Genomic DNA, 18,184 nt, shown 5'->3' on the forward strand with positions numbered 1-18,184 from the left:
AAAAGAATGTTTTCTTCTCAGTTTAAACTATTTCTCAAGTTCTTATAATAGTGGTCTCATACAATATTTGTCCTTCTGCAACTAATTTCACTCAGCATAATGCCTTCCAGGTTCCTCCATGCTATGAAATGTTTCACAGATTCCTCACTATTCTTTATCCATGCGTAGTATTCCATTGTGTGAATATACCCTAATTTATTTACCAGTTCATCCGTTGATGGGCACCTTGGTTGCTTCCAGCTTTTTGCTATTGTAAACAGTGCTGCAGTGAACATGGGTGTGCATATATCTGTTCGTGTAAAGGCTCTTATTTCTCTAGGATATATTCCAAGGAGTGGGATTGCTGGATCCTATGGTAGTTCTATTTCTAGCTTTTTAAGGAAGCGCCAAATCGATTTCCAAAGTGGTTGTACCATTTGACGTTCCCACCAGCAGTGTAGAAGTGTTCCAATCTCTCCAAAGCCTCTCCAACATTTATTATTTTGTGTTTTTTGGATTAATGCCAGTCTTGTTGGAGTGAGATGAAATCTCATTGTAGTTTTGATCTGCATTTCTCTAGTGGCCAATGATCGTGAACATTTCCTCATATATCTGTTAGCTACGTGAATGTCTTCTTTAGTGAAGTGTCTATTCATATGTTTTGCCCATTTTTTAATTTGGTTATTTGTCTTTTTTTGGCTGAGTTTTTGCAGTATCATGTAGATTTTAGAGATCAGGCACTGATCAGAAATATCATAGCTAAAAACTTTTTCCCAGTCTCTAGGTAGTTTTTTTACTCTTTTGGTGAAGTCTTTGGATGAGCATAAGTGTTTGATTTTTAGGAGCTCCCAGTTATCTAGTTTTTCTTCTACGTTCTTTATAATGTTTTCTATACTGTTCATGCCATGTACTAGGGCTCCTAACATTGTCCCTATTTTTTCTTCCATGATCTTTATTGTTTTAGATCTTATATTTAGGTCTTTGATCCATTTTGAGATCATTTTTGTGCATGGAGTGAGGTATGGGTCTTGTTTCATTTTTTTGCAGATGGATATCCAGTTATGCCAGCACCATTTGTTAAAAAGAGTGTTTTTTCCCCATTTCAGTGTTTTGGGACCTTTGTCAAATATCAGCTGCTCATATGTGGATGGATTTACGTCTGGATTCTCAATTCTGTTCCATTGGTCCATGTATCTGTTGTTGTACCAGTACCAGGCTGTTTTGACTACTGTGGCGGTATAATAGGTTCTAAAGTCAGGTAAAGTAAGGCCTCCAACTTTGTTCTTCTTTTTCAGTAATGCCTTATTTATCCGGGGCCCCTTTCCCTTCCATATGAAATTGGTGATTTGTTTCTCCATCTCATTAAAGAATGTCGTTGGGATTTGGATAGGAATTGTGTTAAATGTATAGATCACTTTTGGTAGAATAGACATTTTTATAATGTTAAGTCTTTCTATCCATGAGCAAGGTATGTTTTTCCACTTATGTAAGTCTCTTTTGGTTTCTTGCAGAAGTGTACTGTAGTTTTCTTTGTATAAGTCTTCTACAACTCTGGTAAGATTTATTCCTAAGTATTTTATCTTCTTGGGGGCTACTGTAAATGGCATTGATTTGGTGATTTCCTTTTCGATGTTCTTTTTGTTGGTGTAGAGGAATCCAACTGATTTTTGTATGTTTATCTTGTATCCCGATACTCTGCTGAACTCTTCTATTAGTTTCAGTAGTTTTCTGGAGGATTCCTTATGGTTTTCTGTGTATAAGATCATGTCATCTGCAAATAGAGATACTTTTGCTTCTTCCTTGCCAATCCGGATGCGCTTTATTTCTTTATCTAGCCTAATTGCTCTGGCTAGGACTTCCAGCACAATGTTGAATAAGAGTGGTGATAAAGGTCATCCTTGTCTGGTTCCCGATCTCAATGGAAATGTTTCAAGGCTCTCTCCATTTTAGGGTGATGTTGGCTGTTGGCTTTGTATAAATGCCCTTTATTATGTTGAGAAATTTTCCTTCTATTCCTATTTTGCTGAGAGTTTTTATCATGAATGAGTGTTGAACTTTGTCAAATGCCTTCTCTGTATCAATTGATAAAATCATGTGATTCTTGACTTTTGCTTTATTTCTGTGGTGGTTTACATTAATTGTTTTTCTAATGTTGAACCATTCCTGCATACCTGGTATGAATCCCACTTGGTCATGGTGAATTATTTTTTTGATATGTTGTTGAATTCTATTGGCTAGAATTTTGCTGAGGATTTTTGCATCTACATTCATGAGGGATATAGGTCTATAATGTTTTTTTCTTGTGGTGTCTTTACCTGGTTTTGGTATCAGGGATATGGTGGCTTCATAGAATGAGTTTGGTAGTATTCTGTCCTTTTCTATGCTCTGAAATACCTTTAGTAGTAGTGGTGTTAACTCTTCTCTGCAAGTTTGGTTGAACTCTGCAGTGAAGCCGTCTGGATCAGGGCTTTTGTTATGTTGGGAGTTTTTTGATTACCTTTTCAACCTCTTCTTTTGTTATGGGTCTATTTAGTTGCTCTACGTCTGTTTGTGTTAGTTTAGGTAGGTAGTGTGTTTCTAGGAATTCATCCATTTCTTCTAGGTTTTCAAATTTGAGTATAGTTTTTCATAGTAATCTGATATGATTCTTTTAATTTCAGTTGGGTCTGTTGCAATATCACCCATCTCATTTCTTATTCTGGTTATTTGCTTCCTCTCCTGTTTTTCTTTTGCAGTTTGGCCAGTGGTTTATCAATTTTGTTGATTTTTTTCAAAAAACCAGCTTTTGGTCTTGTTAATTCTTTCAGTTGTTTTTCTGGTTTCTATTTCATTTAGTTCAGCTCTAATTTTTATTATTTGTTGTCTTCTGGTGCCTGTAGGTTTCTTCTGGTGTCTCTTCCTATTTGTTCAAGTTATAGGAGTAGTTCTTTGATTTTGGCCATTTCTTCTTTTTGGATGTGTGCATTTATTGATATAAATTGGCCTCTGAGCACTGCTTTTGCTGTGTCCCAAAGGTTCTGATAGGAAGTGTTTTCATTCTCATTGGATTCTCTGAATTTCCTTATTCCATCCTTAATGTCTTCTATAATCCAGTCTTTTTTGAGCAGGATATTGTTCAGTTTCCAAGTGTTTGATTTCTTTTCCCTGCTTCTTCTGTTATTGATTTCCACTTTTATGGCCTTATGGTCAGAGAAGATGCTTTGTAATATTTCAATGTTTTGGATTCTGCTAAGGCTTGCTTTATGACCTAATATATGGTCTATTCTAGAGAACGTTCCATGTGCACTAGAAAAGAAAGTATAGTTGGTTGCTGTTGGGTGGAGTGTTCACTATATGTCTACGAGGTCAAGTTGGTTGACTGTGGCATTTAGATCTTCCATGTCTTTATTGAGCTTCTTTCTGGATGTCCTGTCATTCACTGAGAGTGGTATGTTGAAGTCTCCTACTATTATTGTGGAGCTGTCTATCTCACTTTTCATTGCTGAGTTTGTTTTATTTATCTTGCAGCCCTGTCATTGGGTGCATAAATATTTAATATGGTTATATCTTCTTGGTGTATTGTCCCTTTAATCATTATATAGTGTCCTTCCTTATCCTTTCTGATGGATTTAACTTTAAAGTCTATTTTGTCAGAAATTAATATTGCCCCTCCTGCTCTTTTTTGATTGTTGTTTGCTTGATATATTTTTTTCCATCCTTTGAGTTTTAGTTTGTTTGTGTCTCTAAGTCTAAGCTGTGTCTCTTCTAGGCAGCATATAGATGGATCTTGTTTTTTAATCCATTCTGCCACTCTCTGTCTCTTTATTGGTGCATTTAGTCCATTTACATTCAGGGTAATTATGGATAGGTATGAATTTAGTTCCTTAGCTTGTTCTGCATATTGCCTCATTTCCTTCCCGATGTCTCGAAGGGTTCTGTATATTAAACTTTTGTATTCTGCATCTGGTAATTCCAGGAATGCACTTTCATCTAGAAGATCCCTGGATTCTTTGAGAGCCTGTTGAGGTGATCGTGATCTGTTTCTTTATGTGACTTGATATTGACTGTTGTCTCCGAGCCATCTATAAGTTATTGTATTAGTTTATGCTTGCTTAGTGTGTTGTAGCTGCTTGCTTTTTTTTATTTTGGTATATCCCTCTGGGTTGCTTGAGTTAGCCACTTTGATTATTTTTGCCTTTGGAGCTCTGGTGTCCTGTCCCCAGCTGGCTAGAGCTGTCATCAGGTATATCAGGCTAGGAGTCCATTCAGTTTCCATGTATGAATTCAGCTCAGGTTTCCAGGTAGCTGATATCATGCATGTGGTACAGGCTCTGTCCTACAGTCTTAGAGGGGCAGGGATGATTGGTGTATATACCGGTATCTGATTGCAGCAAGGAGTCACGCTCTGAACAAGGCGGGGGCTGAGAACCGACCCCTGAGTGTCTCTGAGGAAAATGCATCCCTGTTCCCTAGAGCGTGCTGGTGGGTGGGTTCTGCAGATGGACCACGGGCACCCAAAGTTTTTGGTTGTAAGGGCTGGGAGGTACCAGTTATCTTTGGACCCCTGTTGTGAGTGGCTGGGTGACCTGAGTGGAACTACCAGTCCTTAGGTCCCTGATGTGGGTAGGTGAAGATGTTGTTTAACAGGCAAAGCAATGTCAAACGTCAAAAACCCACCTCTCCACCGTACAGCTGAAATGGTTGGAGTTTGCCAACAAAGGCCTATTCTCCCGAAAAAGGCCCACACAGGTCCATGCAGAAGGGAAGGGTGCTCAAGGTCCACGGATGGTTTATGCCCAGACAGGAGCCACTTCTGTCCTCAGCTCCCCCAGTTAATGGAGCTAGCAAATTAACTTTTCCCCCCAGTTGGAAATTTTTTCCTTCCCCAATGCCAGGAGGACAGCTCCAGGTGCTCACCAGGGTCTATCTCAGGCCCAGGGATTCAGCCACTGAAGCCGGCTTGGGGGCGGGGGGGTGTGGTAAAATATAGGCAAGTACTTAGCTTTTGCGGAGAGCACCATTCTCCTCAGGTTCCGGAGGTGTGAGTGGGCTGTGTGGCTGCTGCTTCTCCCTCAGGAAACTGCGGCCGAACGCTAGGACCAGCCCACTGCCGCCATCGCCACTCCAGGAATGGTGCCTGAGGGCTCCCCGCAATTCAGGTCCGGTAACTCCTCTCCACTTTTGAACAGCCTCTTCCTCCCCCTGCCCCTCTGTTTGTTGTCTAAGCTTGCCTTTGATGCTCAGGGCTCCCAGCTTGTCACAAATATACTCGTTTCCCTTGTTTTTTTTGGCCTTTGTTGTAAAGAGGGCTCGATGGACACGGCTGTCTATTCCGCCATCTTGGCTCTGCCTCTCTACATTATGTTTTTATGGAGTTTTTGCCTACTTTAAAAAGGAGCATTTGCTATAGGTGTTGGGGGGCAAACTTTTTTTTTTAAGTGAAGGCCTTTCTTACATTTTACTTCAGCCCAAGGTCAATTAAACCTCCTCACAAGCCAAATAGAAAGGTTTGAACATTTTAAAGAAATACGCAGCAGAAAAATAAAAACTTCTCAGTTCCCCCCCTTACTCCTGCAAGAAATATCTTAAGTGACTATATAATGAGAAATTCTATGAGAGTTATTATTAGCAGTGTCAAAATGTAAATTTTTAAAAGTTAAATATGACTCCCATAAAAACCCGGAATGAACTCATGGTAACTGTTTATTTAACTCATTAACGAGGGAACCAGTAGGATGATAAAAGAGCATTTGAGGAACCCAGTATAGTCAATGAAGCAAGAATTTGGAATAAAATCGCTAGGTTAGATACAAAACGGTTAATGTCCTCCAGGGTACTAAAACCATATGTTTTGGGATTATTTTTTCTACCAGACAGAAATGATTCACATCTCCTCTCAACAAAAATCTGCAAGTTACATGTAACCTCACAGAGTCTGAGCCCAATCAAGAGTAAATAAAAAAAAAATAGAAAATGAAAAAGAAAGGCTTACCCCTTGAGAAGCAAATAGCCCTTGGGCGAGTCTGTGAGACAATGCTCCAATAAAAGGAAGATTGGATATTGAAGGGACATGCAATCTTCCTTTTGTATTATTTCTAAATGTTGGGTACTTTTACTTAACATAAGATATAAATTTACGTATTGGCAGCTGTGACTTTCAATTTTCCAAATGAAATTTGCTTTTAATATTTCATCTACTTTTCATCATCTTTTGTGTCTATTTTCAATCAGGAAGGAAGATGACCAGCATGCAGTTCTAGAATTGCAGTGATGCTCCATTATAAAAACTAAAGTTTTGGTACTCACCTTGTTTTATGAGCAATTTCAATTTATCAAAAAAAAAAAAAAAATGACATGTCACCTCTGCTTTGCGTTGTTGGCAGCAACAAAAATAATTGATACTACAAGGTCAAATGTTTATATGGATTTTGAAGAAGTTACTGAATCTCTGAGCCTCTGTGTCTTCCTCTGTTAAAAACTGGCCTCACTCCACTCTTGTATGTGTGATTGTTTGCCATTATATACAGAACTGGGCTTACTGTTCACGCTCTTATGTTACATGCATATTCACAGCGAATAATTCCCGCTCTTTGGTCTTCCTTGAAGGTTTTTTTCTTTTTTTTTAATCATTTTTCTTTTGCTACATGGAGATGTGTTTTTACCTTCTTGTAATTTTCTAAAAGCATACACTATGTCTTTTCATCTTAACAATTGCTTTGTTTCTTATTAAAAAAAAATAATAATAATGAACTGTTTCTCATCCTTCTTTCCTTTTTGCAAAGAGTGAAATGATTTCTTTGAAGTCACCCCCTAACAACATTAGATATGAAATTTAACGAATCAGTCTTTCTCTCTGATTCTCTCTAACAGGCACACGAGTAACTTCTTAGTCTTTGTTAATATGTTAGTATCTGTTATTAAGTTGCTACTCTTGAGAAAAATTATTAATATCATTTAGTTTTACCACCAGATTTCCAAACGTTTGGACTTAGTTTTAACTGGTTTTAACTTGTTCTTCCCATTGGGCCAGTGACTTCTCCTAAATTGATTTATCTCCTGATTAACCAGGGTACCTCAGTGCCAGGCACCGTTCTAGATGCTTGGGATACATTTAGTAGCAAAACAAAGATCCTGCCCTCTTGAAGTTTACAATCTAGCAGGGAGAGACACACGATAAACAATAGAGACATCAATCTATAGATTTTTATAATTTGTTGGTTGGTAACTGAAATGAAAAAGGTAGAGCAGGATGCAACATTAAGTCCGTTTAGGCATTTGATAAGGTGACATCTGGGCTAAACATTCAAAATGTTCTATTTTCTATTTTCATCATTTCTATCTCATCCTTTATCCTTGATTTTCAGAATCTGGAAATATTCTCCGTGTCACTCATTGGATTTTGTGAAGTATAAATTCTGCCAATTCTTTTTTACTTTTCAATTACTTCTGCCAATATGGATTCTAATTCTGCTATTGTGAATTTACTTTTCTTGGCCCTTCCTTATTTCCCTCCTCTTCCCTTCTCCCTGGTGGTGTAGTGGTTAAGAGCTACAGCTGCTAACCAAAAGGTCGGCAGTTCGAATCCACCAGGTGCTCCCTGGAAGCTCTATGGGGCAGATCTACCTTTTCCTGTAGGGTCACTGAGTCAGAATCAACTTGACAGCAATGGGTTTTCTGTTGTCGTTCTTGTCTTATCTATGTTTTTATGGGCAAGTGGTAGTTCTGGCAGTGTGGCAGAATGCTCCATAAAATTCAGAATACTTAGGCTTTTAGTTGATAGAAATACTTTCCAGATTCTGGCAGTAAGTGGACAGCCAGCCCTAGTGTTTGGTGGTTTTGTCTTCTGTGTCTTCAAGGGTGTTTTATTAGAAAGCTAGGGAGGCCATGTAAAGGCTGCCGACCAAGAGCCATTTTAAACTGGAACCCCTTTCCCATCAGTTATTGTCACATTTTTGAGAAACACAAAAAATACCAAAATGTGAATTCATCTGGAAGCTCGGTCAAATTACACATTTAGCTCAGCTGGCAACTGTTCTATTAGCTTTTCACTAGGCTTTTGAAAAGTTAAACCACGTCTTTGTTAATTGGTTTTATTTCAATAACGACCTGTTCACCCCATCACACACTATATGTGCCATGTAATATTTCAACATACCTTGTTTCAGGCAGAGACATACCCTCCAACTTACTCAACCCAAATGTCTTAGTCAAATACCACATAAAACCAAGGTAAATCGTGCTCCATATTTGGATGAGCCCTGAAGAAATTCTTCAGTCTGTTTTGGGTATGTGCTATTATCATCTGGTTCGAAGCACTTTTGTGTTATAGCTTTTAATTTGGCTAAAGGTGCTTTTCTGTGTTATAATCTCATTATTAAGTGCAGTTTGCATGCAAGAAGAACGCAAGACCTAAGAGCTTGAAAAATTGGTTTTTAAAAATGGTCAGAAACTGTGAATAGAGTAGAAACCATTGTACACTTTAAGTGGGTGACTTGTATGAAATGTGAATCATAGCTCAGTAAAGTTGCTTTTTGAAATGGTGGAAAAAACAAGTACAATAAACCTTTTTGCTATTAATGTTTATGTACACACTGTTAACCTTCAAATTGTTTATGACTCGTATAAATGTGTTTTCCTTGCTCAGTTGACAAACTTTTCTGTGGAAATCACTTGAATATCTTGGGTTACAGAAAAATTCATAATTTTTCCAACTAAAACTAATGCAAAATTTTTTTCATCGAATGGCTTTTTACTTAGCAGAAGAGTTTTCAAGGACAAATTAAAGCCATTAAGCTAGGAATAGGTTTAATTATGTGAAACTTAAATTTTTAAGGTTTTCTTTAAGCCTGGCAGTCCGTGGAGAAGGACATCATGCTTGGTTAAGTAGAGGGTCTGCAAAAGAGAAGACCCTCAACGAATGGATTGACACAGCGGCTGCAACAATGGGCTCAAGCATAATGATTGTGAGGATGACGCACGACCGGGCAGGGTCTCCTTCTGTTGTATGTAAGGTCACAATGAGTCAGAACTGACTCAATGGCACCTAACAACAGGCCTGGCAGAGACAAGAGTTATTGAGAAGTATCAGTGTGAATGCTGACTTCCTTTGCTCTGAGTGGCAAGGCTGAAGTATATTATTCCCACTGAGGGAGATTTAAGAACTGCAAAATGGCAGGGGGCCAGGACAATGACTAATGTTGGGAGGGTAGAGAGGCCACCGAAGGACAGAAAAACCAGGAATGATAATAAAGAATATCCTTAAGGCACATGTCAAAAGTATTATTGAGTCAGTCAGATATTTAGAATCTAATGTTTTGAAGAAAACAAATGAGGAAAATGTATTATTTTTTAGTTATTTCCAGTAACTTAAAAGTAAGTGCCTGATTCCCCAATCACCAAGTGCTGATTCTGAACTTTTTTTTTTTTTTTTCTGGTAAAGGATGAAGTAATTTTGAATAATAAAATCCAGCAAGCCAACGGAAATTTTTTAACAAGTTTTTAATTTTTTCATATTACATCTGATCCCAAGCAAGAGTAAAGAAAGAGTATGAGCCAAAAGAAAATAAAGTTACTTAAGTATTTGATTTTCTGGGAGGAATGGCTTTAAGCTCTCCCAAAGCCCAGGGATCTTGCTTAAAAAAAAAAAAAGTTTTCTTAAGAAGGATTTTTCTACATTTGAATTCAACTTTATTAATTCCTTTAAAGACACTTGCAACAAAAGGGAAGATAAATCATCTTGGAAAATGTAAATACTTCTAGAAATAGACTTTTGCTTTCCAGACCATCAAATTTAATTTTCTCTTGATATTCATTCACCTGCAGTCCAAATTCTCCAAGTATTTTGCCACGTATTTATTAACTACAAACAGGGCAATTATTTTTTCTGCTTCTTGAGATCACTTAAATTTAAAAAAAAAAAAAAAGTTTTTTTAGGGTTCATGATGGTGATTGTATCTGAGGCAGCTCCAGAAGTTGCTCTGTGCCTTCCTTTGGAGACACTGGGCAAACAAATGTTCTCCTGATTTGGGTCATCTCCACCCCACAAGTCTCCCACAGCAGTAATAAACTAGCATGAGCCATCCTGAGATGCAGGGTTTGGAGCTTTGAAAGCCAGATGACACAATAAAAACCAAATAATGTAGATGGGCACAACCAGCTCAGGTCTGTTTTCCCCTCAAGTTCTGCCCAATTCTTGATAGCCATAGCCTAATCATTCAACTATTGTTGGCAGCACCCAATAAAATCGATTTTTTTAAGGCTTATATTTATTGCTTTTTGATCAGTTCCTCACCTCTTTCCACCCCTACTTCACCCTCAATTTATTATTAAAGTTTCAAATAGCGCTTGGCTTATATTAAGTAGTCAGTAAATGTTGATCATAATTATTGACATTATCCAGAGAAAGAAAACTATATTCACTACTTAAATATTAACCTATTGGCAATGATTTCTAGAGAAAATCAAGTGTAAGTTGAATTCTTTTAAAACGCTCTCAAATTGGGTACATAGTTAAGCCCAAAGGTTATGAGTCTCTGTCTTAGCTATATAAAATAGCTTTGCTCTCCAAGTGAATGCCACAGGGGAAAAGGGGTGGCGGAGGAGCTATTCTCAATTAAAAGAATTCAAAGAGGTATAACAATGAAATGCAATAAAACTTGATTGGCTCTAGATCAGAAATAAAAATCTATAGATTTTGGGAACAACTAGGGAAATTTAAATATGGGCTGGATTTAGACGCTTTTATAGAACTATTAATTTCATTAGGTGTCATGGTGTTGTGATTATAAAGGAGAATGCCTTTATTCTTAGAAGAGGCAGACTGAAATGTCTGGTGTGAAGTATTGTCATTTCCACAACTTAGTTTCAAATGGTTGGGCAAAAAGCAAGGTTATATATTTAAATTATAAAGAAAAAGCAAATGTTAACAACTGGTGAATTTCAGTGAAGAGTTTGCAGGCATTTATAGTTTGTTTGTTTTTTTTCTATAGAGGTAAAATGTTTAAAATAAAACATTGGGAATAAAAACAGCAAAAAAAAAAAGTTTCACTGAAGACAATACCATTCATTCCTTTAAATATTTTATTGTAATGATATACAATTATACATTGATATGACATATTTACACCTTATGAAAAGCATATTTAGCAAATATTCTCTCAATCTGAAATTAAGTACATTGTTTTTTTATATGTTATTTAACTTTCAGTGCTAATGCATAAATGTTTTTATTTTAATATAAATCTGAATAGCTCAATACCTATTTTAAAATTAGATGCCAGTATAAGGATCATGAGTTAATATTTCAATTAATTAAAATATTCAATAATTTTTCAGTAACTTCTGATTTGTTTTTCTTCTTTGTCTAGAATAGTCTGTTTTAAACTCAAAGCAGCATCTTGAAATCCAGGATTCAAGTCTAAAACCTTCCTGAAATCTTCCAAAGCCTCATCAAAATATCCTGTGCCAGAACCAAAAAATAGGAGAAAAACAACTTGAGTATTTCTATTACTCACAGCAAAGCTTGGATACATATACTTTCGCTTTTATATTTAACTGAAACTTCAACCACTCTTAGCATAAAAATTTTTTTTTCTTTTAAATAGCAAAGTAATTCTGTGTGCCCTTAAAGAATAATATAGCTAAAAAAAGCTTTGGGTTCAATTTACTGAGATTTAACACATAAGTAGCCTAAATCACCACAAAATGTCAACAAAATTTATGTCACCTGTTACATAACTGCAGTAAAATTAATGAGGTTACTTTTCTTCTTAACCCTTTAAATGAAATGAAATAGTAACTAAAGTCCCTTTAATGCAAGGATCTAAAACCCCTTCACTGGATACTGTCTCATGTGCCTTCGAAGATGTTAACTCAGAAAAGTTTCACAGGTGACAGTCTGCATTACCCTCATTTCGCAGCTGGGGACGCACAGGCACAAAGTAATGGGGTCACCCTCACACTGGCGCCCGGGTCCAATTCCCACCCAGTGCTTGCTGTGGTCTATAATGCCCGTGGAAAGCCTAAAATAAACTCAGGTACGCTTCCTTTGTTATGGGCTCTAAACCTAAATTCCACATCACTTTAAGCCTTGATAATTAGCACATTTGTATTACAACATTTGAAAGCTCTGAAATAACAGAATACAGTCACAGACAAAAGCGGGGGGGAAAAAAAATAATCTTACCCAGCCTATATAGTATCAACCCTCTGTTGTAATACGGAACTTCAAAATTGGGTTGGACTTCTATGGCAGATGTGTAGTCATCCATTGCTTCGTAAAAATCAACCCTGAAGTACTTGATTTGCCCCCTGTTGTTATATGCAGTAGCCAAATCCTTGGGGCTGCATTTGCTTTAAAGAAAAAGTTCACATTAAAGACACCGTGTTACCAAATTTATCTCATTTCCTCTTTCATTCTCCTTGGAGGATTATCGAACTCCACAGCCAATAACATGGAGTGCCCACTCTGAAAACGCACACTGAAGAAATGAAGCACACAAGTGGAATCAATTCTTGTCTAACCACGTTATCTGCTTTTGCCGGGTAATACTGTCCATCTGTGAAGCACATTAATGCCACAGTGTGTTCAAAACCTCTGCTCACTGCTGACTTGTGCTACTAAAAAAAAAAAAAAAATTAAGTACATTAAAATGACTGTTCATTTTCTAAGCACACGCCAGCAGGGCAAAGCAGACAGACCAGATACATGACGATCAAGGAGGGAAAACCAGCCCAAAGTTCAAGTTTGCTATGGAAATGTTGCAAAGTGAATCATCAGCTTTATTCTCAAATATTTAAGTGACCTAAAACAATGAGATTTGAAATCACTGTTTACCAGTAAAGAAATACAAGTGAGCTCCAGGTGAAATTTCAACATGCTGGTCCCACAGAGTGCTCTCTGGGGATGGGGTTGCCTCCTGGGCTTACCTGGCATCTTCCCCAAGGCCAGGCTTCCTGCTGGCAGGGTGGGCTCCTTTATTTCCCCTCCTGGGGCCTCTGGCCCACACTGGAGGTCTGTGTGCAGAATCAGCTCCGCATCTGAGGACCACTAGAGGCTGCCCAAGGAGCTCCACTGAGCAGAATCCGTAAGGGGTTGAAGTCCCAAGCAGCTCTGACAAGTCACCAGCTCAACAGGTCACAGCCCCAGCTGCTCTGCACCTTTCTCTGCACAGGACTAACCATCTGCGTGGAAGAACATTCTAGGTTCTGCTCTGCATCAAAGCCAATTGTTTTCCCTTCTTTTTACCCCAAAGGGATTCTCAAACCAGAGAAGATACGAGGTTAAGCTATGTGCCATCTCTATTATACCCCTTACTGCAAAGTAGAGTCCTCAGAAGATATTTGTGACTGCACTCAGTATTATTAAAAGCCAATTGCCTTAACATCTTAATCCTTGCGATCTAAGATAGGGAGTAACTGTTGCTGCCACCAGGAAGGAGGCTACTCCCAGCCCAGGGGTCTCCTGCAGTCCACATTTACTAACAAAGGCAAGGAATCACTGCAACTTTAGAACATTTCTGTTACTTGACCTATGACTGAGAGACAAGGGTATGAGGACACTTCTGGATGCCGCTGGCGCCACTGTTAAGACCCAGAGCATGAGAGTGGACGCTCCCTCCATGGATCTCTGTTGTAACACTAGGTGAGCTGCTGCCCAGGAACAAGTGGTAAGAAAAATGCAGCCTCCAGATTCCAGTGAGGTTTCAGTCACTAAATGTCTAAGCCTCTACACTGTCTCATAAATTCTTATATTCAGAGGATAAAGTGTTAGATTTAGAAAGAGATATCAACAAATGCTAAAAATCTACCTTTCACACTGAAATTCTGTTTCATGTTTTACAAGACATAGGCTAACAGTTGAAGATGAAATTGTAATATTGCGATTTTGGGAATGGTGGTATTTACTGGAATGGCATTTTACCTAGTTATCTAATTCAAATAGTATGGACTTTCAGCATTTGCTGACTTTAACAACAAGAAAAAAAATTGGAAATTAGGTTATGGCTAAGGCTGCATTTTTTAATATTAAAAGAAATATCGTAAACCATTCAGAATTGACAGCATTCCGGGGCTACAAATAATATTCCAAAATGATTCAGTGACCCAATAGTTTAAAAAATAACTCTAAATTCTAAAAGAAATATTTAAAGAAAAGATGTCATTGACAGAATTCAGTTTTGATCCGTGAGTTTCCAGAAGAGTTTTGGAAGTGTAAGGACTTGAGGGTTCATTTGACAGCTGAGAAACGGGCTGAGAAAGGCTACTAGCTTATGTGGCAGAGCCGGGACTGGAGTTGAGGCATGCTAAACTCCATTCCACTAAACCACAGCTGATTCACCTTCCCATGCCAGTGGAGGGCAGAAATTACATTTGCTACAAACAGACCCGTGTGCCCTTTGACTAAGATAAAAAACAGTAAGACTGGAAAGCCTCACTATGCCTGTTGCTGATGAATACTTTCAAAACCTACTGGGAAAATCTATTCTTGAAATAGACCTACCCTTGAAACAACGATAAAAAACTAAGTTTTCTATGTTTACTAATCTTTTTTTCTCCTCTTAGGGAGGTGAGAAGGAAGGTGGTACCATCTTATAGACTGTTCTTAAGCATCTACTAACTATAATTCTGGTGTATTACTGAAATTGGAAAGCAATTTTATTTTTAATTCCAGTAATTTAACAAACAGGATAAGAATCGAATCATTGGTTTTAGTTAAGTCTAACCTAATTCATAACGATTTTGAGGATGGCACAGGATCAGGCAGTGTTTCATTCTGTTGTACATAAATAGAGTCTCTATGAGTCGGAAGAGACTAAACAGCACAACAACCTAATACAAAAGCTAAGCTGGAATTCTGTTAAAAAAAAAATTGAAATCCTTGAGGGGAGAAGAGCAAGACAATGTAGGCAACTCAGGACTGTCAAATGCATTCCATCCCTCTCTGTTATCTTTTCTCATCCTGGTCCACCCCACACCCACAAACAAGCACAACGAAGGCAAAACGTGGAATAACAACAAATGCTACACATTCAGGCATAAACCCCAGATGCTTTGAGCAAACAGGTATTAGCAGGCTAGGCTAGTAACATCACAAAAATAGAAAACCAGACACTGCGTGCTTCCCGGTAAAAGTACACACCACCACCCATAAAGTAGTGTCAAAAGGAGACGCTGATAACATATCTTGCTTTGATTTTGGGATCTTCTGACCCACAAAACCAAATACTCACTATAAACAAATTCCTGACCAAAATTAATCCTGCCAGCAGTTTTTCTCTGACCCAAAGTTGCAATTTTTTTCTTTCCTGTTCCTAACCAGGCTTGCTGAATTTGAATTTCAGAAGATATGGTTCAGTCAGGGGCGGATTACCCAATAATCCAGTGCTTACAATTTCACATTTTTTTCACCACGTTAAAGATTCTGCTTCTAGGTGTGGCCGGCATCTCTCTCTCTCCCCACCCCAAAGCACTTACCTACAGAATCAAAGCCTCTTCAAATTTACTATCCCTTACAGGGACAGATAACCCAGTGAGCAAGGTAAGCATGGGCTTACTTGTGCTTACTTCCTAATCTGTAGTGCACAATTTCACCTGTTTTTTACTACATCAAAAACGTGATATTGTTCACTACAGATTAGGAAGTAAGCACAAGTAAGCCCATGCTTACCTTGTTTATTGGGTAATCCACCCCTGGGCTGAGTGGAGGGCAGAGACCATTTGGTAATCTGATACCAGTTCAGTCTCAGTACAAGAGGGAGGGCAAGTTTCGATCAGTCATGTTAAGATTATCCAGTGGTTGACCTTCTGTATTTCTTCCTCCTAAGCATGCTGTCACATTGTGGAGATTGCAACCAATGTCACAAAATAATGTGTACAAATTTTTGAATGAGAAATTAACTTGAGCTGTAAACTTTCACCTAAAGCACAATAAAACTAAAAAACAGTAACAAAATCGCCAGTGCAGGCAAAATCATCCACTGGCCCCTTAGTCTTTCAACCTTATGCATACTGTACAACTACATTTATATAATGATATTTGGAGACCTTATTTGAAAACATCAACATCAAAAATAGTTTATTATAAACTGAGCTGACAATTATATAAATCAGATAATCAGTCACTCTGAGGAAAAATGAATGTAATGGTTTTTAATCACTGCCCTTTTGAGTTCATGCTAGGTTTATGAACATTTTTCTTCTAATTTCAATAAAGCATTTTTTTGTGTGTGGAAAATATATATATATATTTCTTTTTCCTCTTCTCTTTATAAGTCTCCTTGAACTAGCTTCTTCAAGCCACTTGCTTTCTCTGGAGTCACAGTGGTCTCACTATATCCATGTACAATACTGCTCAGCACAAACCTTAAGTTCAGATTTCTGACTTTTGATTGTTTTTAACACTAGTCTTGAAATAACATTAAATCTGAATCTGATCAAACCTCAGGATTTAACTATCAATTCACAAGCAACACAGGAGCAGAGGACCATGTTAAATGGCGTCAGGGGGATGCACTGAGCAAATCCAAACCATGGGAAACCCTCAGGACACAGGACTTGGTTTCTTCAACATATAAACCGGAAAAAAAAAAAAAAAAAAAGAGGGCCGGGGACTGGGGGATGCTTATAGATTAACAGAGACCTGATAGGCATCCGAAAAAAACCCACTTTATTGGTCAATCAGGAAAGTTCCAACACTAGATCTTAAGAAATTACCTAATAATAATGGTATTGTGGTTATGTCTTTTTAAAGAATAAACAAAAACCAAACCGGTTGCCATGGAGTCGATTCCGACTCACAACGATCCTACAGAACAGAGTAGAACTGCCCCACAGAGAGTTTCCAAAGATCGACTGGTGGATTCGAACTGCCGACCTTTTGGTTAGCAGTCGTAGCTCGCCATAGCGCTAACTCCTGCGCCCAATACATAATTATAATAATACACATTTAGAAATGCATTCGGAAACATCCAGAAGATGTCCAAGTGAAGTGGTAATGCTTAAGCCAAGTGACACTTTTAAGTTCATTATACTCTTTTTTATATACTTAAATTTCTTCCTAATAACAAGTGAAGGGGCGGGAGGGGAAGCTTGCTGTGATGCTCTAGAGTAACGGTAGAGTTCTAGCGTGGCACTACCGGCCGTGTCGCCTTCCCGTTACCGGGTCTCAGATCTCCCACTGCTAAATGACAGGTGGAAAAGCCCTCTCCGCTCTAACAGTGCCTGGATCAGGGAGCGGGTAACGTCCAAGGCGGGGCGGGAAAAGCAGCCAGCGCCCCGCGGCGGAAAAGCGCGCAGGGGGCCGCTTTCCTCTGAGCTCCCCCATCGCCGTCCTAGCAGGTGGCTTCTAGCGGGCGGAGTCCCTCCCCGGACTCTCGTTTCCGCCCTTCTGGGAAGGTAAACATCTGACCGCTGCACCACCGGCGCTGGCTCAAGCCAAAGAGCTGACCCCGCGCGCAGTAGTTCAAGCGAGCGGGTCAGAAGACTCGGGCCGTCCAGCCGGGGAGACACCCGCAAGCCCCACTTCTCGCGATAGTTACCTTCCGGGCCCGGCTCGCGCGGAGGCTGCACAGCCGCACTGGCGAATGTACGCGGAATACAGCGCCTCGGCCTCCAGGTAGTCACCTTTCTCGAAGTGCGCGTGGGCGAGTGGTAGGGTTGACTGGCTCACTTGCCCCTGCTGCTCTTCCATAGCGGTCAAAAGTCCCGCCTTTGGCGTAGAATGGGGGTTGATACCACAAAGCCACTTATGTCCTCCGGCATTTAGGATGAGAGTGAAACTTCGGCGCACTCGGAAGGGGAAGTTTGTGCCTTCTGAGGACCTGTCGTCTCGCGAGACGAAGGGTCGGCCATTGACAGCGAGTTCAGGTGCTCTAGGAAAGCTTGGCGTGGACGAGCGCAAATAGGGGCAGGGCTGTTATTACCTGTTGGTCCCGCCAGCCTCGTTTTCCAGAAAACACACCAATAGTCCCAAACTAGTTTCCGAGCACGTTGTCTGATGTTGCGCGGAACTTGCCCTTTGTTACAGAGAATTAGGGGACTGAATGTGCCGAAAGTGGAAGAAAACTTGGTTCGCTTTATGAATGGCTAACTGGCCTGCCTGCGAATTTATTGTAGCCCCTGCAGTTCCAATGTCCACACGTAGCAAAAGGGTTTCGAGTGTTCCGAGTAGGTGATGATTACCCTGAGACGAGAGCCTTGTTGTCCCGCCGCCCTAAGTCTAAATCTA

General features: G+C 39.2%; 1 protein-coding gene across 1 annotated transcript; it reads right to left on the reverse strand.

Annotated features, from left to right (window-relative positions):
* Positions 1-11,000: 11,000 nt before the first annotated feature.
* Positions 11,001-17,765, reverse strand: TTC32 (tetratricopeptide repeat domain 32). The gene is made up of 3 exons (XM_003411812.4): positions 17,496-17,765; positions 12,143-12,309; positions 11,001-11,416 (listed from the first exon to the last, which is right to left on the reverse strand). Exons 1-3 carry the CDS (start codon positions 17,645-17,647, stop codon positions 11,289-11,291), a joined length of 447 nt encoding a protein of 148 aa, XP_003411860.1. The 5' UTR covers positions 17,648-17,765; the 3' UTR covers positions 11,001-11,288.
* Positions 17,766-18,184: the final 419 nt, after the last annotated feature.

The sequence above is a fragment of the Loxodonta africana genome, chromosome 12 (genome assembly GCF_030014295.1).
Source record: "Loxodonta africana isolate mLoxAfr1 chromosome 12, mLoxAfr1.hap2, whole genome shotgun sequence".
Classification (NCBI taxonomy): domain Eukaryota; kingdom Metazoa; phylum Chordata; class Mammalia; order Proboscidea; family Elephantidae; genus Loxodonta; species Loxodonta africana.

Coding starts and splice junctions, on each gene's coding strand:
- TTC32 (XM_003411812.4), bottom strand. CDS start 17,647: ATGGAAGAGCAGCAGGGGCAAGTGAGCCAGTCAACCCTACCACTCGCC. Junction 12,310..17,495: donor GCGCGAGCCGGGCCCGGAAG/GTAACTATCGCG, acceptor TTTTCTTTAAAG/CAAATGCAGCCCCAAGGATT. Junction 11,417..12,142: donor GTTGATACTATATAGGCTGG/GTAAGATTATTT, acceptor GTTCTGGCACAG/GATATTTTGATGAGGCTTTG.